The following is a 26743-nucleotide window of genomic DNA, read 5'->3' on the forward strand; positions in this document are numbered from 1 at the left end:
ATCTTCAAAAATTGTACAAATAGTAAATCCTGGAGAAGGTGTGGAAAAAATGGAATCCTCCTATGCTATTAGTAGGAATGTAAACAGGGACAGCCACTATGGAGAAGAGTATGCAGGTTACTTAAAAAACTAAAAATAGTTACCATATGATCCAGCAATCCTAGGCTTCCCTGATAGCTCAGTGGGTACAGAATCCACCTGCAGTGCAGGAGACATGGTTTGATTTCTGGGTTGGAAAGATCCCCTGGAGGAGGAAATGGCAACCCATTCCAATATTCTCACCTGAAAAACCCCACAGAGGAGCTGGTGGGTCCAGTCCACAGGGTTGCAAAGAGTTGGACATGACTGAGAGACTAAACACAACACCAGCAATCCCTCTCTTAGGCATATATCTGGAGGATGAGAACTAACTGGAAAAGATACATGCACCCCTATACTCACAGCAGCACCATTAGCCAAGACATCAAAGGCACCCAACGTCCCCTGACAGGTGAATGGATAAAGATGTGGTATATAAAAATGCTCAGCTACTCCTGAGCTCAGCTGACTACTACTCAGCCATTAAAAAGAATGAAATAATGCCATTTGCAGCAACATGGATGGAGCTAGAGATTGTCATGAGTGAAATAAGTCAGAGAGAGAAAGACAAATATCGCATGATAGCACTTATATGTGTAATCTAACAATTTGATACAATGAACTTATTTAAAACATATAAATAGATTCACAGAGATAGAAAACAAACAGGGTTAAGTAAGGGGATAGCGGGGGAGGTGTATTTAAATGAGCAGTTTGAGAGTAACAGATACAAACTACAAATAAATAAAACAAGGATCTACTATATAGTACAGGGAACTATATTCAGTAACTTGTAACTATCTATGGTGGAAAAGAATCTGAAAAACTGAATATAACTGAATCACTTTGCTGTATACCTGGAAACACTGTAAATCAACTATACTTTAATTTTTTTAAAAAAATTCCAGAAACAGAGACCACTCTCAGTCAGATGGCACGTGCTCACTCAGTGCCTCACATAGTAATATTTCAATCATGACACCCTGGCTTATTAATCTCTAAAAAATATTGTGTAGTCATTGTTCTCAAAAAATGCTCTTTATTCATTCACATATATTACTGCATTTCATTCTCACTTCATATCCATGAACAGAGAATACAGGAAGATTCCACTTCACAGACAAAAAGCTTGAGATCCACAGTAAAGTACTTCTTCCCAATTAACAGTGAGTAAACAGAAGAATGAAAACCAGCTCTGTGCTTTCAGCTCTCTAACTTCACCCTTCTTTTTCAAAGAGAATGGAGAGTGGTCAGCTCTCATTTTCATATATGTTTAAAGTTATTAAAAATATCTTTAGCAACAAACTTAGAGAAAGAATAAACAAAATTCCACACTTTAAAACATATAGACATTATATTTACACGTAATTTTTCATATTAACTCATTAAAAATATTACTCTAATATTCCAGATGTTGGTTGAAACACCTAGGCATTTTAGCATTTTGTCTTGACATCATGCAAACTAGTCCTAACCACTTTCGACCACTACTAATACTAAGAGACATTCCACCAGTAATTATTCAATTGAAAAATCTGAGTAAATTCATTGAAACAATTTGAGTAAATCATTTTTGGTGCAGGATTACATCCGCTAAAATATGTCATGAAAACAAGTTGGTCAGTAATAAATTTGTAAACTGTGGTGAAGGTCAGGCCCACTATTAACATGGACTATCTCAATATCAATAAAAGATATTTTGAAAATACAGGGAAAATAATTCAAGTGGCCCAAATACATATACTTTTGTTACTATGATGATTAATTACATGGGCATCTGTATTAGGATTTTTAAATGCGGCATGTGGAGGAAGAAATAAGGTACAAGACCTAGGAAAATTACTTGTGAAGAACAAGGCTAAGACTGCTACTCAGAGAATGAGTAGTACGTCCTCCTTCTGGGGCAGGTGAAAAGGAGAATCAGTATGTGTCTGTGTCATAATTATTCAAGTCAATACCTCATCCCATGAAGTAGAGCTTGTGCTCTTGTTAGCAGAGCAAACAGGTACTCAGTTGGGTGACTCTAGCTCGACTCTGATGTGACATCATTCTTAAAGACTGATAAACTAACAGACATTCTTTTCTCACATGCACACACAAACATAATGGTAGAGGTGATTCTGCAATGAAGAGACCAGCAGAAATCACTTTTTACCACAAATGCACATGGTCCAACTCAGGAGAAACCCACACACTCCAGAACCCACAAAAGGCACAGTATGTTTCACAGAGCATCATTTTCAGTTCTGGTTATTGGTTTTTTGAAAGGTGACCCTAATCTCCTTTTCAAGTTTCAGTAGCTTTTGGTAAAATTTTTCAGCAGTGTCTTCATCTAGGTCCATCTGGAAAAGAAGCGAGATAGGCATGACTAGAAAGGAAAAATAAACAGTATTTGAATAAAAGGATTCCATTTAAATAACAGGTAAGAGAATCCAAAAAAGGCCCAGAAGGAAAGCTGTGGTGGAAGCCATGTGGGGAATGTTAGGAATCTCAACATTTTGTTTTTAATTACAACTGATACTTACCTCCTAGTAAGTAACTTCTTCAATAAAAGAGCTCTGATCTTAGCTGAACTCACTGCCCTGCAGATGAAAGACTAAGTCTCCAGCCTTCACTGAAGCTAATGGTACCATGGACTAAATTCTGGCCAATGAGATATAAGTGGAAGTGTGCGGTACTACCCGGGACTCTCTTTAAAGGTAATGAGGCACCCCTTTCTTTCTCCCTTCTTCACACTGCTCTCCTGAACCATAAGGATGAGGACCATACCTCAGGGATGGCAGAGGGAACCTGGATACCTGACAATCTGCCAAGCTGCCAGGCTAGCCCAAAGCTGCCATTCTCCAAACTGCTTTACATGCAAGAAATATTAGCTTTTATCTTGTTTTATCCACTTTACTTTACATTCTTCTGTTTTATGTAGAAAATTAATTTTAACTGATACATTGTATGCAAAGCAAACTTCCAGCCCCCAAAGCTAAAAGGCTACAAATTAAAGAAAACTTTAAAACCTTTTGGAAAAAATTTACATTCAATCATGTTAGCATTTTTTTCATGTTGTAACTGGAAGAGGAATTACAGCTCTCTTTAATTCAACCCAATCTTTAAACAGCAGAAAGCTGACTTACTAAAATTAATCGAAGGTTAAAAACAGTCTGCGATGCATTTCCAAGAAATGCTAATACAGTCCTTTGGTTTATGGAATTAAACATTTTATCCCCTTGGTAAATCAGCCATTCCTTTGACATCAATAGATGTAAATTCAAACAAATTCTGAGGACCTGAAAGTAAGCTTATTTGTTTACAATTGAGTTCCCAAGACGGCTTCCCAGGTGGTACTAGTGGTAAAGAACATGCCTGCCAATGCAGAAGACGAAGAGACGCTGGTTCGATCCCTGGGTCAGGAAGATCCCCTGGAAAAGGAAATGGCAACCCACTCCAGTATTCCTGCCTGGAGAATCCCATGGGCAGAGGAGCCTGGCAGGCTACAGTCCATGGGGTCTCAAAGAGTTGGACATGACTGAAGCAACACAGCACATAGCACAGAGTTCCCAAAGAATTTCTTGGGATGTTGTTATGCATTCTTAAATTTTAAAAGGAAACGAAAACATCATACAGTCAAGAGCAACTTAGAAACAGCAGGATGAAACATGTCAGGCATATTTCCTAACTGTATCAACTTCTTAAAGCCTTTGCTAGCATAATGTGCATAGTGTGGGTCTCTGAAAGAGGGGGGATATAATATGAAGCATTTCTCAGACTTACTTGGATGACAAATTGCTTTTTGCAAATCTTAAGGAACTAGTATCTCACAGAATATAGTTTGGAAAACACTGGAGGTTCTTAGGTTCATTTTCAGTAAACATACACTATGGGAAGTGGAGAGCATGGTTCCCTTTAGAACTCAAGCTACTGACATATAGACAAGGTCACTGTCAATTATGACTCTGCCTTAGCTAACTTATTTGCTTCAATCCAATTTTCCAGCAAATTTGGAAAACTCAACTGTGGCCACAGGACTGGAAAAGGTCAGTTTTCATCCCAATCCCAAAGAAAGGCAATGCCAAAGAATGTTCAAATTGCGCACAATTGCACTCATCTTACACACTAGCAAAGTAATGCTCAAAATTCTCCAACCCAGGTTTCAACAGTGTGTGAAATGTGAACTTTCAGATGTTCAAGCTGGTTTTAGAAAAGGCAGAGGAAGCAGAGATCAAATTGTCAACATCCACTGGATCATCGAAAAAGCAAGCGAGTTCCAGAAAAACATCTATTTCTGCTTTATTGACTATGCCAAACAAAGGCTTTGACTGTGTGGATCACAACAAACTGTGGAAAATTCTTAAAGAGATGGAAATACCAGACAACCTGACCTGCCTCCTGAGAAATCTGTATGCAGGTCAAGAAGCAACAATTGGAACTGGACATGGAACAATAGATTGGTTCCAAATAGAAAAAGGAGTATATCAAGGCTGTATATTGTCACCATGCTTATTTAACTTATATGCAGAGTACATCATGAGAAATGCTGGACTGGATGAAGCACAAACCGGAATCAAAATTGCCAGGAGAAATATAAGTAACCTCAGATATGCAGATGATACCACCCTTATGGCAGAAAGCGAAGAAGAACTAAAAAGCCTCTTGATGAAAGTGAAAGAGGAGTGAAACAGTTGGCTTAAAACTCAACATTGGAAGTAAGCCAGAAAGAAAAACACCAATACAGTATACTAACACGTATATATGGAATTTAGAAGGATGGTAACGATAACCCTGTATGCGAGAGAGCAAAAGAGACACAGATGTATAGAACAGTCTTTTGGACTCTGTGGGAGAGGGAGAGAGTGGGATGATTTGGGAGAATGGCATTGAAACATGTATAATATCATGTATGAAATGAATCACCAGTCCAGGTTCGATGCACGATACTGAATGCTTGGGACTGGTGCACTGAGACGGCTCAGAAGGATGGTACAGGGAGGGAGGTGGGAAGGGGGTTCAGGATGGGGAACACATGTATACCCGTGGTGGATTCATGTTGATGTATGGCAAAACAAATACAATATTGTAAAGTAATTAGCCTCCAATTAAAATAAATAAATTTATATTAAAAAAAAACCTCAACATTGAGAAAATTAGATCATGGCATCTGGTCCCATCACTTTGTGTCAAATAGATGGAGAAACAATGGAAACAGTGACAGACTTTATTTTCTTGGATTCCAAAATCACTGCAGATGGTGATTGCAGCCATGAAATTAAAAGACACTTGCTCCTTGAAAGAAAAGGTATGACCAACATAGACAGCATATTAAAAAGCAGAGACATTACTTTGCCAACAAAGGTCCATCTAGTCAAAGCTTTGGTTTTTCCAATAGTCATGTATGGATGTGAGAGTTGGACTATAAAGAAAGCTGAGCACCAAAGAACTGATGCCTTTGAACTGTGGTATTGGAGAAGACTCTTGAGAGTCCCTTGGACTGCAAGGAGATCAAACCATCCATCCTAAAGGAAATCAGTGCTGAATATTCATTGGAAAGACTGATTCTAAAGCTGAAATTACGATACTTTGACCACCTGATGTGAAGAACTGACACATTTGAAAAGATTCTGATGCTGAGAATGATTGAAGGCAGGAGGAGAAGGGAATGACAGAGGATGAGATGGTTGGATAGCATCACCAACTCAATGGACATGAGTTTGAGTAAGCTCTGGAAGTTGATGATGGACAGGGAAGCCTGGCATACTGCAGTCCATGGGGTTGCAAAGAGCTGGACATGACTGAGTGACTGAACTGAACTGAATTTTCTTTTATGCCATTGCCTCCTCACAATAAGCTAGGCAGCGAAAAATGGGAGGCTGAAATAAACCTTACTCATGACAAAAATATAACAAAATTGATCCTTATGGGGTCACAATAATTTTTTTCATTTTCTACTATGTAAATATGTTTAATTTCATTTTAGATAACAAGGTCTACAAAACACAGCACCCATTTTTCCAAACTAGGTCCCCTGCCTCTTCAAATACCGAACTATTAAAGCTAATAATTGTCGTAAGTGGAACACAAAGGGAAGCTAACTTCACTTAGTAAGATGCTTTATATTTCATTCAACTTGTATCACATTTCTTGAGTGCGTGCCATGTGCAAGGGAACTTGCAAGGAAGGCGGGTGTGATCCCCCTCTTCACAGAGCTTACCCTTGGAGCAAAGAGCCCACTGCTGTATGAGTTCTACCCAGAACTGGCATTCAGTTCAGTTCAGTTCAGTCACTCAGTAGTGTCCGACTCTTTGTGACCCCATGAATCATAGCACACCAGGCTTCCCTGTCCATCACAAACTCCCGGAGCTCACTCAAACTCATCGATTCGGTGATGCCATCCAGCCATCTCATCCTCTGGCGTCCCCTTCTCCTCCTGCCCCCAATCCCTCCCGGCATCAGTCTTTTCCAATGAGTCAACTCTTCACATGAGGTGGCCAAAGTACTGGAGTTTCAGCTTTAGCATCATTCCTTCCAAAGAAATCCCAGGGCTGATCTCCTTCAGAATGGACTGGCTGGATCTCCTTGCAGTCCAAGGGACTCTCAAGAGTCTTCTCCAACACCACAATTCAAAAGCATCAATTCTTCGGGCGCTCGGCTTTCTTCACAGTCCAACTCTCACATTCATACATGACTGCTGGAAAAACCACAGCCTTGACTAGATGGACCTTTGTTGGCAAAGTAATGTCTCTGCCTTTTTATATGCTATCTAGGTCGGTCAAAACTTTCCTTCCAAAGAGTAAGCATCTTTTAATTTCATGGCTGCAATCACCATCTGCAGTGATTTTGGAGCCCCAAAAAATAAAGTCTGACACTGTTTCCACTGTTTCCCCATCTATTTCCCATGAAGTGATGGGACCAGATGCCATGATCTTAGTTTTCTGAATGTTGAGCTTTAAGCCAACCTTTTCATTTTCCTCTTTCACTTTCATCAAGAGGCTTTTTAGTTCCTCTTCACTTTCTGCCATAAGGGTGGTGTCATGTGCGTATCTGAGGTTATTGATATTTCTCCCTGCAGTCTTGATTCCAGCTTGTGCTTCTTCCAGCCCAGCATTTCTCATGATGTACTCTGCATATAAGTTAAATAAGCAGGGTGACAATATACAGCCTTGACGTACTCCTTTTCCTATTTGGAACCAGTCTGTTGTTCCATGTCCAGTTCTAACTTGCTTCCTGACCTGCATAAGAGGTCAAAAAAATCTAGCATGGAAGCACCTGACTCAATGTAAAAGGTCACATAAAAGCTGAGATCTTAAGAATAAATCGTAGTAATGAATCAGAAAAAAGACAGATAAGAGCAGTTGAGGTGTAGAAAAGGTGTGTCAAGCTGAAAGGCAGGAAAAAGCAGAAAGAAATGAAAATAGGCCAGTGTGATGGCAGAGAGGGGAGACCCACAGAAGAGAAGCTGGACAGCTGGCAGCATGGTTGGGAACCCAGGGACCAGCCCACCATCAACCTCTTCAATGAAACAAAGCAAAGAGAGTCACCTTTTTGGACGTCACATAATTGCTTCCAAAGCCAGTGGTGGCACTCAGATATTTCACCAGAGGATTGAGAGACTCGGGCTTTTGGTGGAAAAGCCAGACCTGGAAAGGAAGAGGGTGTCAATGACTCTTCTTTTCTGCCCAAAGTGAGTGAGGCTGGAGGGGGTTTTTAATCAGCACTTCAGAGAGCCCCAAACAAATTCTGACAACCCTCCTGAATAGCATCAGCTAATTGTGATGCTGGCATGAACCACTACTATAATTTATAGGAAGAAAGTAGAACAGCCCGCTTAATAGTATCCTTTGAAAATTTTTATAAAGTTCCCATATTTAACTGACTTTTCCCTTAATCTTCAAATTAAAGCTCAGGACATGTGAACTGGAGCTCACTCAGAGAGGATACTCAGCTGACACCAGAGCAAAGTACAGGTCACTGATGTAATATTTAGTTTTATTAATAGATGACTATGTACATGTACAACAATCAAAAGATGTACATGGTAGTCAAAACTCTTCCTCCCTTTCAGTTTTCTAGCCACCCAGTTCTCTCTGGAAGCAAGCACTCATGTTAGTATTCTGTATATTCTTCCAAAGAAAATGTATTTGGTTAAAAAAACAAATACATCCATTTCTCTTAGGCAAATGGAAGCAAAATATACACTATTCCACGCTTTACATTTTTCACTTGAACAACAGGCCTTGTAGATACCTTCAAACCAGTACATGAAAATTTCAGTCTCTTTCAAAGTCACAACCTTCTATGGATGTGCCATAATTTACATAAAGTTTCCAACTGATACAGAGGTTTTTGCCAGGTTTTGCTATTACAAACATCACTGTGATGAATGATGACTAAATTATTCTATGTAAGTTTGAAGATATCTTATTTATCTTATCTAAGATAAGATATTTATCTTATTTAATACCAAAGATGGCATTGCTAGGTTTAAAGGTATGCATATTTATCATATCGCATAATATTGCCAAAGAGCCCTTGACAGAGGCTGTATCAGTCTACTCTCTCCAGCAGTGTGGCAGGGTGCTCATTTCCCTACGCCCCTGCCAATATAGCATCAATATATTAAACTTTCTAATCTTTGCTAATCAGAGGTGAAAGTTTTTCATTATAGTTTTAATTTGCATTTCTCTTCATATAAGATTAGGCATGTCTTCATATGATTACAAGTTTTAAAACTCTGTTCACGTCCTCTGCCCATTGTTCCAATAGGTTGTTTTCCTTGATTTGTTGACGTTCCTTTAACAATTAAGAAAATTTAGTAATTTTAGTAAATTACTAGTAAATTTAGTAAATTTTAGTAAAATTTAGTAAATAATTTCCAGTTAATCAAAATTGTAGTTTTGATTTACATTTCTCTGATAATGAGCGATGTTGAGCATCTTTTCATGTGTTTGTTAGCCATCTGTATGTCTCCTTTGGAGAAATGTCTATTTAGGTCTTTTTCCCACTTTTTGATTGTTTTCCTAGTATTGAGTTGTATGAGCTGCTTGTATATTTTGGAAATTAACCCTTTGCCAGTTGTTTCATTTGCTATTATTTTCTCCCACTCTGAGGGGTGTATTTTCACCTTGCTTACAGTTTCCTTTGCTGTGCAAAAGCTTTTAAGTTTAATCAGGTCCCACTTGTTCGCTTTTGTTTTTATTTCCATTACTCTAGGAGGCAGGTCATAGAGGATCTTGCTTTGATTTATGTCATCGAGTGTTCTGCCTGTTTTCCTCTATGGGTTTTATAGTTTCTGGTCCTACATTTAGGTCTTTAATCCATTTTGAGATTATCTTTGTGTATGGTGTTAGGAAGTGTTCTAATTTCATTCTTTGACATGTAGCTGTCCAGTCTTCCCAGCACCATGTACTGAAGAGGCTGTCTTTGCCCTCTTGTATATTCTTGCCTCCTTTGTCAAAAATAAGGTACCCACTGGGTTTATTTCTGGGCTTTCTATCTTGTTCCGTTGGTCTATATTTCTGTTTTTGTGCCAGTACCATACTGTCTTGATGACTGTAGCTTTGTAGTATAATATGAAGTCAGGAAGGTTGATTCCTCCAGCTCCATTTTTCTTTCTCAAGACTGCTTTGGCTATTCAGGGTCTTCTGTGTTTCCATATGAGTTGTGAAATTTTTTGTTCTAGTTCTGTGAAAAATGCCATTGGTAATTTGATAGGGATCACATTGAATCTGTAGGTCGCATTTAGTAGTATAGTCATTTTCACAATATTGCTTCTTCCTACCCAGGAACATGGAATATCTCTTCATCTGTTTATGTCATTTTTGATTTCTTTCATCAGTATCTTATGATTTTCACCAGCTAGAATGGCCATCATCAAAAAAGTCTACAGACAATAAATGTTGGAGAGGGTGTGGAGAAAAGGGAATGCTCTTGCACTGTTGGTGAGAATGTAAATTGATCGGTATGGAGGTTCCTTAAAAAACTAAGAATAAAACCACCATATGACCCAGCAATCCCACTCCTCAGCATTTACCCTGAGGAAACCCTGAGGAGGAAAAAGACACATGTATCCCATTGTTCACTGCAGCACTATTTGCAATAGCTAGAACATGGAAGCAACCTAGATGCTCATCAACAAATGAATGGATAAAGAAGCTGTAGTACATATACACATGGAATATTACTCAGACATAAACAGGAATGCATTTGAGTCAGTTCTGATGAGGTGGATGAACCTAGAAACTATTATACACACTGAAGTGAGTCAGAAAGAGAAAGATAAATATCATATTCTAATGCACATATACAGAATCTAGAAAAATGGTTCTGAAGAATTTATTTACAGGGCAGCAATAAAGAAACAGACATAGAGAATAGATTTATGGACACAGAGGGAAGGAGAGGGTTTGATGTATGGAAAGAGTTACATGGAAACTTATATTACCATATGTAAAATAGATAGCCAATGTGGATTTGCTGTATGGCTCAGGAAACTCAAACAGGGGCTCTGTATCAACCTAGAGGGGTGGGATGGGGAGGAAGATGGGAGGCAGGTTCAAAAGGGAGGGGATATATGTATACCTATTGCTGATTCATGCTTGACAGAAAACAACAAAATTCTGTAAAGCAATTATCCTTCAATAAAAAAAATTTTTTAAAAGCAAGTGCTTTGTAAGCATAGATGAAAGAGGGCCACATCTTTTGTTCTTTGCTTACACGAGGCCTCAAAATCTTTTTTTTCCATATTTTATTGTATTTTTTATTGAAACATAATGGCTTTAAAATAGTGTGTTAGTTTCTGCTGTACAATGAAGTGAGAAGTTGATCTATATGCTATATGCTTATCAAGTTCTAATGCTTTAGTTAAACTCCAAAAACTTTTTTGTACTGTTTTGTTTTTAACAGGATTTTATAATGTGAGCCAAGCATTTTATGGGAATGACCAATGCATAAAATAAAATAAACTATATAGTCTTATCTTTGTGATAAAAAAAAAAAAGAAAATTTAACCTTTATCTATGTTATGGGTAGCAGGTATTTTTCTTCCATTTTGTGGAAAATCTTTTGAGTATCTATATAGTGAGAATTTTAGTCATGTATTTTTTTTTAATTTATTTAATCAAATTTTTCAGTTTTCTAGAGTTCCTGGGAATAGTTAAGCCTCTGTACTCTTAAATTATTTTAAAATGTCCCATATTTTTTCCAAGTAACTATACATTCTTACTTTTATACACAAATCTTATAGTTTACCTAGAATTTTATTTGACTATAAAGTATGTAGATATGATCCTATTCTATTTTTTGGCAGCATTTGTTGAATAAACCATCTTTACCCTCACTGATTTTCTGCACCATTATAATATACCAAACACCTATATGCTTTGGGCCTATCCTAAACTTTCTATTTTATTCCACTGAGCTGTCAGTTCACATGCCAACACTACATTATTTTCATTAAGATGGTTTTCTTTAAAATCTTATATGCTGAAATACGCAAAATCCTTTACAATAAGCCTTCTCTCATTTACTCCTGTAATTTCTATTTTACAGCTAATAATAAAAGGCTTAGGCAAGTAAACAATGTGCCCAAGAGTTCACAGTCAGAAACAGGAGAACTGGAATTTGAACAGAATTACTATAATTCTACAGTCCACATTCCTAACTACTGTATTCTAGGCCACTCAAGCTCAGCCCATTTAAGGAGATAAAATTTATTCAACCAAAGGTTGAAGAGATTCTTGCTACACATGTGATTTGCTCAAACCCTCATCTGTATCCGCAGCATATACAATCATCACTAAGTGGTAATGACATCCTACTCATCCACGCTGAAGGAAATTACACCAGGTCACAAACTTTTTGAACGTGACTCTGGGAGCATGCCGCTCATCTTATTAAATTCAACCTATTCTTCAGAGCCCAAATAAGCCTGACTCAGTAAGTAGAGCCTGCTCCAACTGGTCCAGCCCCATGGTGATCCTCCTTTCTGATCATTCCTAGAGTACTTGCCACTAGATGATAGAATGTCTTATTTTCTTGTCTATTTTCTCAATTCACTCTTTTTTTCAAACATGACTCTAAGCTCCTTAGCAACTGGAGATTCTGAATTTTAACTATTCCTACTCCTCTGACACAATATATACTTGACCTCTAGATTTGCCTTTCAGTGTCGTAAATGTGTGGAAGGAGTAACCCCTAAATGATCATTCATTATTCTAAATGGCTGGACAAATATATTAAGAAATAAGTAATAGTGATAGGCTCTCAGGTTTCCAAAATACAAAGCAAAAATCCTGAAGGAGCTAAGTGGAGTGAGGGAAACACACACAGAGAACTGACTTTTAATACAGTGGAATTTCAACCAGATGGTATAAAGCACAGAGGACAAATACATTTCATCTTGTATGACAATTCTCATCCACTGGTAGGGAATGTCTTTGGGGCCTTCAGTTGAAAAATATCCAGAGACATCATTTATGTACAACAGAACAGAGTATTATGATCCATTAGTAATGTCTGCCATTGATGAAGAAACACATGCAGTCCATCTGCATGAGTGACTTAAGGAAACAAACTGGTTTTCTAATCAAGTTAATAACTCAATTCTCTATTATTAATACAGGAAAAGGGAATCTTCATATTGGGAAATGGAGTTGGGCTTTGTTGCCTCTACTCTTGACCCATGAAACACACCTTCGCCGTGGGAAATCTCACACTGACTGCCCAGCCAACATCTTGCTTTGCCTGCCCCGACAGAACTCCATGCTCCGCTCTCCTCTGGCTGCTCATGTCTCTTGCTTCTACAGAAGCACTGAGCCCAGAACCATGGTACTCAGTGCCAGAAAACATACTGAACTTTCAAAGTTCACTCCTAACGACCAGCATTTCACCTTATGATTCACCTTAGTCCTAAACAGGTCCTTGCTTATACAGAGTCTGTTCTCATCTTTTCTGTTAAGATTGTTTCTAATCCAGTGAACTTACAGTCTACATCTGTGAAGTGAATACAACATGTTAAAACTCTAGTAACATACCAGTGCTTCTGTTCCATTGTGAGGTGTCAACGTGAAAGCGTTTGCAAAAAAGCGTAACTGAGAAAAAGAAAACAGTAGTCATTCTGTGGTGATCTAGAGTCACAAAAGCATTATCCATTTAAATGTTAAAAAAAGACACACTGCATTTCTTATTATAGAGTATTTTTTCAGTTTCAGAAAATAAATTGAAACAAGAAATAATTTCCATCATTTAATCCCCATTACTCCAAGTCAACCACTTTTAACATGAAGGCATATGTCCTTCTCATCTTTTTCCCATGCCTGCCATAAACAGGATACTTCTTCCTGAGCTCTACAAGGGAAGGACATTTCCTGAAAGCAGCATTTTCTAATAAGTGCTGGAGGGATGCTCAAAATACAAACAAAACAAACAAGCAAAAACATGACACTGTGATCATACAATGCACAATCATACCCTCCTTGGGAAATTTTAATGCAAGTGACTATATTAAAAGCTCAGAGAAATCCAGTTTGATATCACTTAACACAGGTTTCTCAAAATTATATAATCATAGAACTCCTGGGCTATATGGTGCGTGATCAAAGAAACATTCCCTTAACAAACAGTGCTCACTAAGATGGAGGTACAGTGGGAGTATCAGGCAGTATGAAGCAGAGATTACGTGGTAACATCAAAACTTTTGAGTGAAATGGAATTCTGCCACATTCAAGTTCAATTACTTAAAGCACTTCCCAACCCTTAATCACATCTTTTTGGTTCCAACTTGAACAGCTTAAGTAAATCAAGAGAAGAAGCATGTATCACTTACCAGCCATATGATTGGCATGATTAACATCCACACAAAGGGAGGCAGAATTCCATATGTCAAATTGGTCAGCATCGTACCTGGGCACACTACACTGGAATACAGACCCTGGGGGCACAGAGAGGGGTAGCAGTTCATTTTAATTCAATACACATTGAGCCTGCCTCTATGTCAGTTAATAAAGGAGAAACACAAATGAGCCAGGAAGCCAGGGCGCCAAGGCTTGATGCTCTAAGCTGTCCTTGTAGCTGGGTAGACCATTTTAATTTAAGAATCACGTACTGAAAACTCACTATGAGAGGCACTTGATAATGTCTTTTATTCTCAAGTAACTCAGAGAACAAAGAGTAACCAAGCTTGAAGCTGGATGAGAAAAGCAGGACTGGTTATCTGTGTTTTCCATGGCTTAACTGAAGGTCAGTTGACCAATCAAAATGAGCAGTGAGAGATAAGAGAGCCATACAAAGAAAGTCTTTGCCTGAAAGAAGTTTCTACTCTAGTAAATACAGACAGCTAAACCTCAAGTGTGTCTCTGTTTCCTGCAGGAACACAAGGCCTAGGGCTCTAGCTCGAGGCACCAGAGAAGTATGATTCCACAAAGACCTCCTCTAACTGAGGATCTCTAAATCAGGTTCTTAGCCCTGCACTCATCATTTTAGAAAGACCTGTTTTATAAAAAGAGCCCCAGTTAACACATGGCACATATTAATAATAGAAAGGTCTGTAGTAATCCTTAGAACACTGGGATTTGTTTTACTAGCTTACTTGGTTTAATTTTCACCACATTTCACCTTATTTTGATATTGACTATTTTAATTCATGGGCTTCCCTGCTGGCTCAGCTGGTAAAGAATCTGCCTGCAATGTGGGAGACCTGGGTTCTATCCCTGGGTTGGGAAGATCCCCTGGAGAAGGGAAAGGCTACCCACTCCAGGATTTCAGCCTGGAGGATGCCATGGACTGTATAGTCCATGGAGTCGCAAACACGAAGTCAGTTGGACACGACTGACTTTTACTTTCACTTTCACTTTAATTCATATTTTTATTACTTTTAACTTTTTTTTCCTTTTAAACAAAAATAGAAAGTACCAGGATACCACAGTCAGTTCAGGGGACAGAAAGCACCCTGAGTATCAGAAGCTAGAAGGCTGGCTTCCTTTATTCACTGCTGCAGGGCCTGGTGGTGCCTGACGTGGATAATTTAGACCTGAGAATCCCCTTGATTGACCAGCAGTCCTCTGAAAAAAGTCAGGAACTTTACAGACCAAAAATTCTTCCCAAATATTTTGCCCCAAAGATAGCTAAGGAGAATTTCTTAATCTGGGAACTAGCCAGGGACAGTTAGGACCTATTCAGCCCTAAATGAAGACATCTGTGAACTAAAATCCAGGGCTTTCAACACACACGACTTTCTGACATTGAGCAACAAAAGAAACAAGCAAGGAGGCCATCTTACCTAAACTGAAGTCCCTTCACACATTTGATCTGAAGGAATGAGCGTGACGACCCTGAGTATTTCTCAAGGCTGTGTGACAGGAGGAGTCATTCATGGACAGGTAAAGTCTATCAGGCAGCCTATGCTGCTGCTGCTGAGTCGCTTCAGTCGTGTCCAACTCTGTGCGACCCCATAGACGGCAACCCACCAGGCTCCCCGTACCTGGGATTCTCCAGGCAAGAACACTGGAGTGGGTTGCCATTTCCTTCTCCAATGCATGAAAGTGAAAAGTGAAAGTGAAGTCGCTCAGTCGTGTCCGACTCTTCGCGACCCCATGGACCGCAGCCTACCAGGCTCCTGCGTCCATGGGATTTTCTAGGCAAAAGTACTGGAGTGGGGTGCCATTGCCTTCTCCCAGGCAGCCTGTAGGGATCCAACATTTCCAGTCATACAAGTCTTCGAAGGGAGGTAGTTCTTTCTTAGCTACTTCTTTCTTCATAAAAGCCAAGGTAGAACCATCATGAGCTACAAACCAATCACACAGATTTTAAAGGAGCTGGCAGCATTAGCTAAATTTTTTTTTTTTTTTTAAAGATGAAATCCCAAAACTTGACAATTGAGACAAGCAAAATTTCAGAGCTTTTTATGAAAAAAGAAGCTAAATCCACTCTGACCTTATCCCTAAAAGGGAGTTTCCAGAGGACAAGCAGTTGTGACAAGTTTTTAAACATCCCAAGAAATCTCAGGAGGAGGCTCACATGTGGACCAACACACTGAGCCTGAATAATAACAATAATAACAACAGCCAACAAACAAACACATAAGTACACACATGAACAGATGCAGACCACATGACTAGACACCTACAGCCATGAGCACATAACCACACATAGTCACCTTCATACACATGTTCACAAACCTACAAAACCCACACATGTGCACATGGCTAGGCATACTCACACATGTATGCATGCACATAGTACACATATGTACAGATACATACACATACACAGGCACATTCTAACACAAAGCATTGTTGTCAATGCTTCATACCACTCCAATCACTCAATCCTCCCAGCAAATCTATGAGGCAAACACTATTATTAACCCTGTTTCTCAGATGAGGAAACTGGAAGTACAAAGACATTAAATAATCTGTCCAAGGTGACAGAGCCAGAATCCAAAAGCAGTTCTAGAGAATGTGCTCATAGCTTCTACTTTTATACCATCCTCTTCACTAAGAGGTTTAATCCTAAGAGCCAGTTCTCAGAAGTGAGAATTCCAGCTGATGAAGGTCTCCATTCCAGAATCAACCAGATCTAAACCATTACATAAGGTTTAGACTGTTGTATCTAATGGATGATCAAAAACAGCCCCTTAAGGGCAAATAGTTTCTGCACTGCCTTTTATTTCTCCTTCCTCCTCAATTTTCAGCCTGGGTCAGTACCCTAAAAATGGTCAGCTTTTGTAAATATTGTCGGAGTTAAATTTCTCCCCAGTTCCATATTCAAAAAACACAGTCAAAGCAAGCAAAGGAAAATGCCCACAGGAGAGACTGGAGATTTCCAGTTAAAATTTTGGACCTGGGCAAGAGAAACATACAAAAAAGCACTAAGTTCCAGACCACAGAGGCCACAGAAGCCAGCATGTCTGACAAGGGTTGCTCTCTAAATCCAGTCCTCAAAAGACAGACCTCTGCAGCCTCACCAGAGATCCTCACTCTCCAAGGGCTTTCTAACTGCCAGCTGTCCTGTAACACTGGATATAACACTGGAGGCAGCATGGCTTGATGGGAAAAGTCCAAGCTTGAAGTTAGACAGCCTTGAGCTCAGCTCTGAGCTCTACCCTTTACTGACTGTGTGACTTCTGGGTAAATGACTTTAATAAGGACTCCAAACTTTAGTGTCCTCGTATGAAAATAGGAATACTCAGACCCACCTCACTGTGACGGGAAAGGTATTAAGTGACAAACACGGCAAATGCTTAACAGGAGCTACTGATATCGTTAGTAGTGTCATTCTGTTATATAAATTATAGCTCCAGAGGAGCTACAGACTGGTAAATGAACCCCCATATACCTACAAGTCTGGAGCTCATTATCTCTGCTCTAAAACTTCCTATACATCAACTGCCACTCTTTGTCACGTCTTACCTTGTCCTCACAGCAATCCTGCTCAAGAAACAATATTTCATCTTCACACTACAATAGGGAGCCAGCCATTTTACTAAGCAATCAGTGCTGGTTCAGCAAACACTGCCCTGCCATCTCCATATTGCTGAGACAGGCTACCTGATGGTTGAAGTGTCTGTTCAAAGCCACACTCAGAAGGTCAATCGCGTATTTGGAAGAGCTGTAGGGCTCCTGGCCTTTGCTGTGCTGGACATCCTCAAAGCTGAAATTAGATTTCTTTGCATTGCGAGATGATGTCCAAATGAGCTGAGATGGACTCTCACTGTGACACAGGAGAGATTCTAGTTCCTGAATCTGAATGAGGAATAAAAGAAACAAAAAGTATCAAAATATACTAAGGGATTACAAGATAACAATTTTGAAACCAATATAAATGTACACTAGAATTGAACAGGTGTGTCATTGATAGAGTGGGCCACAAGTAAGCAAGAGAAGGAGTTTAGACTGATCCATGTGGTAAGGGATTAGAGTCAGAGACATCAGTGTGAACTCATGTTTAGCTTAATAAAGATTCAGATGTTACATACAAAATATTTATAGATATTTATATATAAATGGGTTAGCATGCACATAGATATTTCCTTGAATTCCAGAAAAACATCTACATCTGTTTCATCAATTACGCTACAGCCTTTGACTGTGTGAATCATAACAAACTGTGGAAAGCTCTTAAAGAGAAGGGAACACCAGACCATCTTACCTATCTCCTGAGAAATCTGTATGTGGGTCAAGAAGCAACAGTTAGAACCCCGTATGGAACAACCGATTAGTTCAAGTTTGAGAAAGGAGTACGACAGGGCTGTCTGCTGTCACCCTGTTTGTTTAACGTATGTGCTGGGCATATCATGAGAAATGTCAGGCTGGATGAGTTACAAGCTGGAATCAAGATAGGAGGGAGAAACAGCAACAACTTCAGATATGCGGATGATACCACTCTAATGGCAGAAAGCAAAGCAGAACTAAAGAGACTCTTGACGAGGGTGAAGGAGGAGAGTGAAAGAGCCGGCTTAAAACTCAATATTAAAAACACTAAGATCATGGCATCCAGCCCCATTACTTCATGGCAAATTGAAGGGGAAATGGTGGAAGCGGTGACAGATATCCTCTTCCTGGGCTCTAAAATCACTGTGGAAGGTGACTGCAACCATGAAATCAGAAGACGGTTGCTTCTTGGCAGGAAAGCTATGACAAAGCTAGACAGTACATTGAAAAGCAGAGACATTACTCTCCAAAAAGGTCTGTGTAGTCAAGGTGATGGTCTTCCCAGTAGTCACATATGGTTGTGAGAACTGGACCATAAAGAACGCAGAATGCCAAAGAATTGATGCCTTCAAACTGTGGTGCTGGAGAAGACTCCTGAGAATCCCTTGGACGGCAAGAAGATTATACTAGTCAAATCCTAAGGAAAGTCAACCCTGAATATTCATTGGAAGGACTGATGCTACAGCTGAAGTTCCAGCATTTTTGTCCTTTGATGTAAACAGCCAACTCACTGGAATAGTCCCTAATGCTGGCAAAGATGGAGGGCAGAAAGAGAAGAGGGCATCAGAGGATGAGATGGCTGGATGGCATCACAGATAAAATGGACATGAACTTGGGCAAGCTTTGGGAGATGGTGAGGGACAGGGAGGCCTGGTGTGCTACAGTTCCATGGGGCCACAGAGAGTCAGACATGACTGGGAGACTGAACAAAACCAAGATATGTCCTTGCTCTGTGAGCTGAGAGGGCCTACAAGCACATGCTATCTCAACAGCAAGGAGCACCAGATCTTGGTTTCTAATACCATCCTCCAATAAAAGGAAACAGATCTCCTCAGAGAAATGTCTGATTCTGAGACTGGGATAGGAAATATATAACGTGAGTCTTAAACATCATGTGGTGTCAGGAAGGACATGCACAAAACAAAACCCGAAAGCCAAAGTGATGAGGCTATGTCAAAGATATAGAAGTACCACAGGATAGAAAGCCTAGAAGTAAATCCACGCAACTACGGTCAAATGATCTACAAGGGAGAGAAGCACATAGCATGAAAAGAAGGTCTCTTCAATAGCTGGCATGGGGAAGACTGGACAGCTACATGCAAGTGAATGAAATGAAAACATCCTCTAATACCACATTCAAAAATAAACTCAAAATGGATGAAAGATCTAAATGTAAGACCAGATACTATAAAACTCCTGTAGGAAAACGTAGGCAGAACACTCTTTGACATAAATCACAACAATATCTTTTTGGATATGCCTCCTAGAGTAATGAAAATAAAAACAAAGCTAAACAAATGGGATCTAGTTAAACTTAAAAGCATCTGCACAGCAAAGGAAACTATAAGTAAAACAATAAATTGAAAAAATAAATATAAAAAAATACAACCTACAGAATGGGAGAAAATACTTACAAACAATGCAACCCATAAGGGATTAATTCCAAAATACACAAACAGCTTATTCAGCTCAATATCCAAAAACAAACAACCCCATCAAAATATGGGTAGACGATCTAGACATTTCTCCAAAGAAGATACACACATGGCCAAAAGGCACATGAAAAGATTTTTAACATCAGTCATTATTAGAGAAATGCTAATCAAAACTATTAATACAATGAGGTATCACCTCACACCAGTCTACAAATAACAAATGCTGGAATGGGTACAGAGAAAAAGGAAACCTCTTAAACTGCTGATGGGAATATAAATTGGTACAGCCACTATGGGGAACAGTATGACAGAGCTCTATTAAAAACAGAGCTATCAAAACATACTTCAAAAAGACACATTCACCATGATGCACATTGCTGCACTATTTCCAATAGCCAAGACGTGGAAACCACCTAAATGCCCACCGATAGATGAATGGATAAAGATGTGGTGTGTGCATACACACAAGCACACGTATCACTCAGCCATAAAATGAACAAAATAACGCCATCTGCAGCAACGTGGATGAACCTAGAGATTATCATACTAAGTGAAGTCAGAGAAACACAAATACATGATATCACTTATATGTGAAATCTAGAAAAAAGTGACACAAAAGGATTTACTTACAAAATAGAAGTAGACTCACAGACATAGAAAACAAATTTGCAGTTACCCAAGGGTAAAGGTGGGGGGGACACACTACTATATATAAAATAAGATAACCAACAAGGACTATATAGCACAGAGAAGTATACTTAATATTTTGTAATAACCTATACAGGAAAAGAATCTGAAAAAGAAGATATGTGTGTATATAGATATACATATGCATGTATATATAACTTAATCATTTTTCTGTACCCCTGAAATTAACAAAACATTGTAAATCAACTATACTTCCATAAAAGTTTTTGAAAAAGATATAAAAGTTCCAACTGAAAGAGGTCCAATGGCCCAAGCTAAAATCATTCGAGTAAGAAAATAATGTTTATAATTCAAAGGAGAAAATGCATATCCATGAATCTGCATGGATGTCACAAATGCCTTTATTCAGCTTTACTAAGGAATAATAGGCCAATAAATAAGTGGCTGAATAAAGAATTAAGTGGAGGAGAACAGACATATCTCCCTTGCAGAAAAACTCCAAATAATTCATATAGCTACTCCATGGTTAAGAAGGCCAAGCACCACCAAGTGTGGGCTGCACAAAGTAACTCTCTTCCACAAGACTACTACGGGAGAAAGAAGCAACTTGACAAAGGAAAAACCTGACAACTACTACTTCAGGTCAGCAGATCAAAGAGAACGTCAACACTGATAAGACACACTGACAGGACGTGACGACACTGGCACTCTATCTCTGTGGCCTTCCTTTCAAAAACACATTTTCTCAAATCTAGTCATGAGGAAAACAGACACATCCCAATAAGGAACCATGTACAGAACACCTGAGCAGTAATCCCCAAACTGCCAGGGTCATCAAAAACAAGGAAAGTGTGAGAAATTATCACGACCAAGAAGAGCTTAAGGAGATTTGACTTCTAAATGTAATGTGAGATTTAACTACTAAATGGGATGCTAGAACTGAAAAAGGATATCACACAAAATTGAAGAAATCTGAATAAAGTATGGAGTTTCGTTAATAGAAATATATCAACATTGGTTCACTAACTGTGACAATCTACCAAACTATGTAGGATGTTAATAATAGAGGAAACTGGGACTTCCCTGGTGGTCCAGTGGTTAATACTCCAAGCTTCTAACACAAGGGGGTGCAGGCTCAAGCCCAGGTGGGGGAACTAAAATCTCACACGCAGCATGATGCAGCCAAAAGATAATAATAATAGAGGAAACTAGGCCTAGAGTATGCAGAAAATCTCTCTGCAATAATTCTGTAAATCTAGAGCTATCCTAAAATTAGAATTTTATTAAAGAAATATCTAGGAATGCTTGCAGATCTGCAATGAATATTTACATCAAATCGAGAGAATCCATGAACATGAGATTAACTCAGTTATCTGGTTCCACAATGTATACTGCACTATACCTGGAAATTTACAGAAATTATCTCTAGTCTTCTAACTATCTCTAGTCTTCTTCTAATGATCTAACAAAATTTTGATCATTTATAATCAAACTGGGGATGGAACCATTCACATAACACATTTATACCTGGACCTAGAATCCAAGTTTGTGTTCCACAAAGTGGTAAGATTCCTAAAAATAATCTGGAGAGAGTAGAAGGCATCATAAACCTTCCTGTTATTTTATTTGATAAATCAATCCCCAAACCCCTGCTGTTAGGCCTACCTACATAAGGATACACAATGTTAAGTCATGTCACCAGGACACCTGTGATAATTGTGCCTTTGGTCACAACTCTCCTCTGCCATTCCCCCAAACTGGATTACCCCAAAATACTAGATTTCCTTAACAACTTGATGTTTTAAACAGTAGATTCATCAAAAAGTTGACAGACTATTAATACTAACATTAACTTACCCTCTATCATTGCCAACTAATTTAATAACTCAAAAAGAGGGCAAAGAATGATAGGATTATAAAAACATAAGATATATTAGATGAATCTCTGAAGAGTTATAAAACATGATCAAATATGAACTCAATCCTATCCTGACTATATTTTAACTTTCATCATTGAAAAAGCAATACCACATTGTTTTTTAAGTGCTAAAGGATCTAGAATGTACATGAATCTCACACTCACTTCTGATATTCTGGTACCCCAGTTCAAAGGGGTTCCCAATTTCATTTGTATCATTTGTGTATTTGTTTATACAAATGAGGCCACACTATACATAGCACAACCAGCTGTTTCTTCTCAATAATAAAATACTAATGGCTATCCCATCTAAGTGCAAAAGATCTTTTCTTTTAGTGGTTTCACAATATTCCAATGTTTATGTACATCTTAAGTTATTATATTTATATTTACAGCTAGCCCTCAAGGAGGTCCAATTATGAGGGAAATTATATTTAAGGTGAAAAAAAAATGATCATAAATCTAAAAGTGTCAGAGATACAAATTCTATGCATCAGAAAGAGTTCTTCTAATACCAAAGAATTAAAAGCAACTGGCAACAGAGCTGGGCATTACTTAATCTAGGTAGTAAAGCTGTCTTATGAGACTAAATGTGAGGCAAGAACACAGAACAACTTAGGCAATTTGCACATCCCTTGCTTAGCTTTATATGCATGCCTGGAATTGTAACACATCAGTTTGGATGCTTAAGAAATCACATCAAGACAGTAAAAGATTAAAGTACTGTCTAATAGTGTCTTGTCTGTTACCCCATCCTATCTAATGACAAGCCCAGTTTCAAAGACCATGTAGAACAGGACTTGTGCACTTCCTCAGTTCTGTTCATTGTTTCTAAAAGCGCTTGTGTGTTCATATTTTACTTTCCGCTCTCTGAAGTTGATGTCCAAAGGAAAAAATACACCAGCAGGCTGCTTCAGGGAAGCAATGTTTTCAAAGAGTCATCACCCCATTTAAACACTCAAAGATGCAATGCCGGCCATAAACTAATGAGCTTAACAACACAGCACTGGACATATCTGCACACGTGTTTAGGATCGCAGCACTAAGTGTTGCTTACGAAGCCTAAAACCTTTTTACCAGGATAAAGTGGCCAAAGACATTGGTTTCAAACACCTCCTGGAGCCCATCAGGGGTTATCTTGTCATTCTGGGTCAGCAGTCCTTCAGCTGTGGAGAACATATGAATCACTTTTCTGAAACAGCAGAAGACAATGGTATGACATTTTAAAGCTTCTTTAACTGAAGATAGTAAAGAGATACCCCTCCTGCCTTCCCTGACCCCCCAACTTTTCCTTGCTTCTGTAATAACAGGAACAGAAATACTTATTTCTCAGAGCGGGTTATTTTGAGCACTAAATCAAATGCAAAAATGCTTTCTTGCACCCAGTTCAACCTATATACTTATAGTCCATACAACCAACAGGAACCTGAGCCTCTCAAAACCCTGCTGCAAAAACTCTCTTCCCTTCATTCCAAATCAAGCTATTAGGTTGGTGAAAAAGTAATTGTGGTTTCAGACTGTGAATTTTAAATCATTATAATTAGGCTCAAACACAGCTTTATTAACCAAAATAGGAACCATTACAATCAACACATTTTTGCCAATGAGAAGTAAGTTTGTTTATTCCTGTAGCATAAAAATACATGCTTCAGGATTCCACAAACTCTTGGAAGGCATTTTTCTGCTTCCTGCAGGTTGTGGAAGCATTTTCTCTGCAACAAGTTGTCAAGATGCTTGAAGAAATCATAGTCAGATGGCAAGAGATCAGGTGAATATGGTGGATAAGGCAAAACTTTATATAGCCCAATTCATTCAACTTTTGAAGCACTGGATGTGCAACGTGTGGTCGTGGAGAAGAACTGGGCTCCCTCTCTTGACTAAAGCAGCTACAGGCATTGCAGTTTTTGATGCATCTCATTGATTTGGTGAACCTACTTCTCAGATGTAATGGTTTCGCCAGGACTCAGAAAGCTGTAGTGGCTCAGAATGGCAGCACACCACCAAACAGTGACCACGACACTTTTTGGGGTGCAAGTTTGGCTTAGGGAGTGCTTTGGAGCTTCTTCTTGGTCCAAACACTGAGCTGGCTGTCACCAGTTACTTCTTCTTGGTCCAAACACTTCGAGCTGGTTGTTGTCAGTTGTCATACACAGTTCACTTTTTAGTGCACATTACAATCTGACTGAGAAGTGGTTCATTGTTTTTGCATAGAATAAGAGAAGATGACACTTCAAAATGACGATTTTTTTAATTTGCAGTCAGCTCGTGAGGCTCCCACTTATCAAGCTTTTTCACCTTTCTGATCTGCTTCAAATGCCAAACTACCATAGAATGGTCAACACTGAGTTCTTCAGCAACTTCTCATGCAGTTGTAAGAGGATCAGCTTCAGTGATTGTTCTCAGTTGGTCACTGTCATCTGACCATTGGCCACTGAGTTCCCCATCTTCAAGGATCTCGTCTTCTTTGCAAAACTTCTCAAACAAGCACTGCACTGTATGTTTGTTAGCAGTTCCTGGGCCAAATGTGTTGTTGGTTTAAGTTGTCTCCACTGCCTTATAAACAATTTTGAACTCAAATAGGAAAATCACTTGAATTTTCTTTTTGTCTAACATCATTTCCTAGTCTAAAAAAAATATAAAATACATAGGAAGTAATAAGTCATTAGCAAAAAACAAAGTGAGAAATGTGCATTAAAACAATGTATAACATAACCACATTTATTTAAGAATGTATTCCAATATCAGATAGCAAATTTCAACCATGCAAAACCACAATACTTTTGCACCAACCTAATACAAATCAACTGCCCTGGGGGAATAAGAGTCATGCCAAGAAGAAAAAGTCTTCCCCCGCACACTGATGTCTAACTGCTGAACAAAGTAACAAAGTGAAGCAGGCTTTTTTATCATAGGGAATTCCTGAGGCATTGAATACAGGAAGACAGTGATTTGCTGTGAGATCAATGTAATAGGTCAAGACCAGCATGTGATTTTGTGTGTAGGAGTGTGTGTGTGTTGAATGGCAGAAAAGTAAAACAAAAGTAGCAGTATAGGAAGTAGCATGAAGTAAGAGTAACATCTATTTATGAATAAGTATGGATGTGCTCAGTTGCTCAGTTGTGTCTGGCTCTTTGCCACCCCGTGGATTATAGCATGCCAGGTTCCTCTGTCCATTGAATTTTCCAGGCAAGAATACGGGAATGGATTGGTTGCCATTTCCTTCTCCAGGGACTCCCTGACCCAGGGATCGAACCCACGTCTCCTGGAAGGCAGGTTCTTTACCACTGTGCCACCTGGGAAATCCATGAATAAGTACACTGGGTCACAAAAAAGATTTATTTCTTATTGTACTACTACTAATAGTAGTAGTACTGTAGATTGTAGTTAAACATTTTTGGAAGCCACTAATGTGTATTGACTATGTGGATCACAATAAACTGTGGAAAATTCTGAAAGAGATGGGAATACCAGAGCACCTGACCTGCCTCTTGAGAAACCTATATGCAGGTCAGGAAGCAACAGTTAGAACTGGACATGGAACAGACTGGTTCCAAATAGGAAAAGGAGTACGTCAAGGCTGTATTTTGTCACCCTGCTTATTTAACTTATATGCAGAGTACATCATGAGAAACGCTGGGCTGGAAGAAACACAAGCTGGAATCAAGATTGCCGGGAGAAATATCAGTAACCTCAGATATGCAGATGACACCACCCTTATGGCAGAAAGTGAAGAGGAACTAAAAAGCCTCTTGATGAAAATGAAAGTGGAGAGTGAAAAAGTTGGCTTAAAGCTCAACATTCAGAAAACGAAGATCATGGCATCTGGTCCCATTACTTCATGGGAAATAGATGGGGAGACAGTGGAAACAGTGTCAGACTTTATTTTGGGGGGCTCCAAAATCACTGCAGATGGTGACTGCAGCCATGAAATTAAAAGACGCTTACTCCTTGGGAGAAAAGTTATGACCAACCTAGATAGCATATTGAAAAGCAGAGACATTACTTTGCCAACAAAGGTCTGTCTAGTCAAGGCTATGGTTTTCCCGGTAGTCACGTATGGATGTGAGAGTTGGACTGTGAAGAAAGCTGAGCACCGAAGAATTGATGCTTTTGAACTGTGGTGTTGGAGAAGACTCTTGAGAGTCCCTTGGACTGCAAGGAGATCCAACCAGTCCATTCTGAAGGAGATCAGCCCTGGGATTTCTTTGGAAGGAATGATGCTAAAGCTGAAACTCCAGTACTTTGGCCAC

The 26743-nt window shown here is 39.0% G+C and overlaps 1 protein-coding gene across 4 annotated transcripts in view; it reads right to left on the minus strand.

Moving 5' to 3' along the window:
• Positions 1 to 1097: 1097 nt before the first annotated feature.
• Positions 1098 to 26743, minus strand: part of HSD17B7 (hydroxysteroid 17-beta dehydrogenase 7) — a 29950-nt gene continuing 4304 nt past the window's right edge. The window contains exons 4-9 of one of the 4 annotated variants that reach the window (XM_061400089.1): positions 23571 to 23685; positions 17610 to 17804; positions 13889 to 13993; positions 13098 to 13154; positions 7605 to 7703; positions 1098 to 2420 (exon numbers count right to left, since the gene is read on the minus strand). In XM_061400089.1, coding sequence (XP_061256073.1) covers positions 2319 to 2420; positions 7605 to 7703; positions 13098 to 13154; positions 13889 to 13993; positions 17610 to 17804; positions 23571 to 23685 — 673 coding nt within the window. In that variant the 3' untranslated portion in view covers positions 1098 to 2318. Of the gene's footprint in view, positions 2421 to 7604; positions 7704 to 13097; positions 13155 to 13888; positions 13994 to 15340; positions 15845 to 17609; positions 17805 to 23570; positions 23686 to 23721; positions 25118 to 26743 lie in introns of those variants that run through there. The other 3 variants (XR_009733312.1, XM_061400109.1, XM_061400102.1) reach the window with 3 other exon arrangements.

The sequence above is a fragment of the Bos javanicus genome, chromosome 3, assembly GCF_032452875.1.
Source record: "Bos javanicus breed banteng chromosome 3, ARS-OSU_banteng_1.0, whole genome shotgun sequence".
Taxonomy (NCBI): Eukaryota; Metazoa; Chordata; class Mammalia; order Artiodactyla; family Bovidae; genus Bos; species Bos javanicus.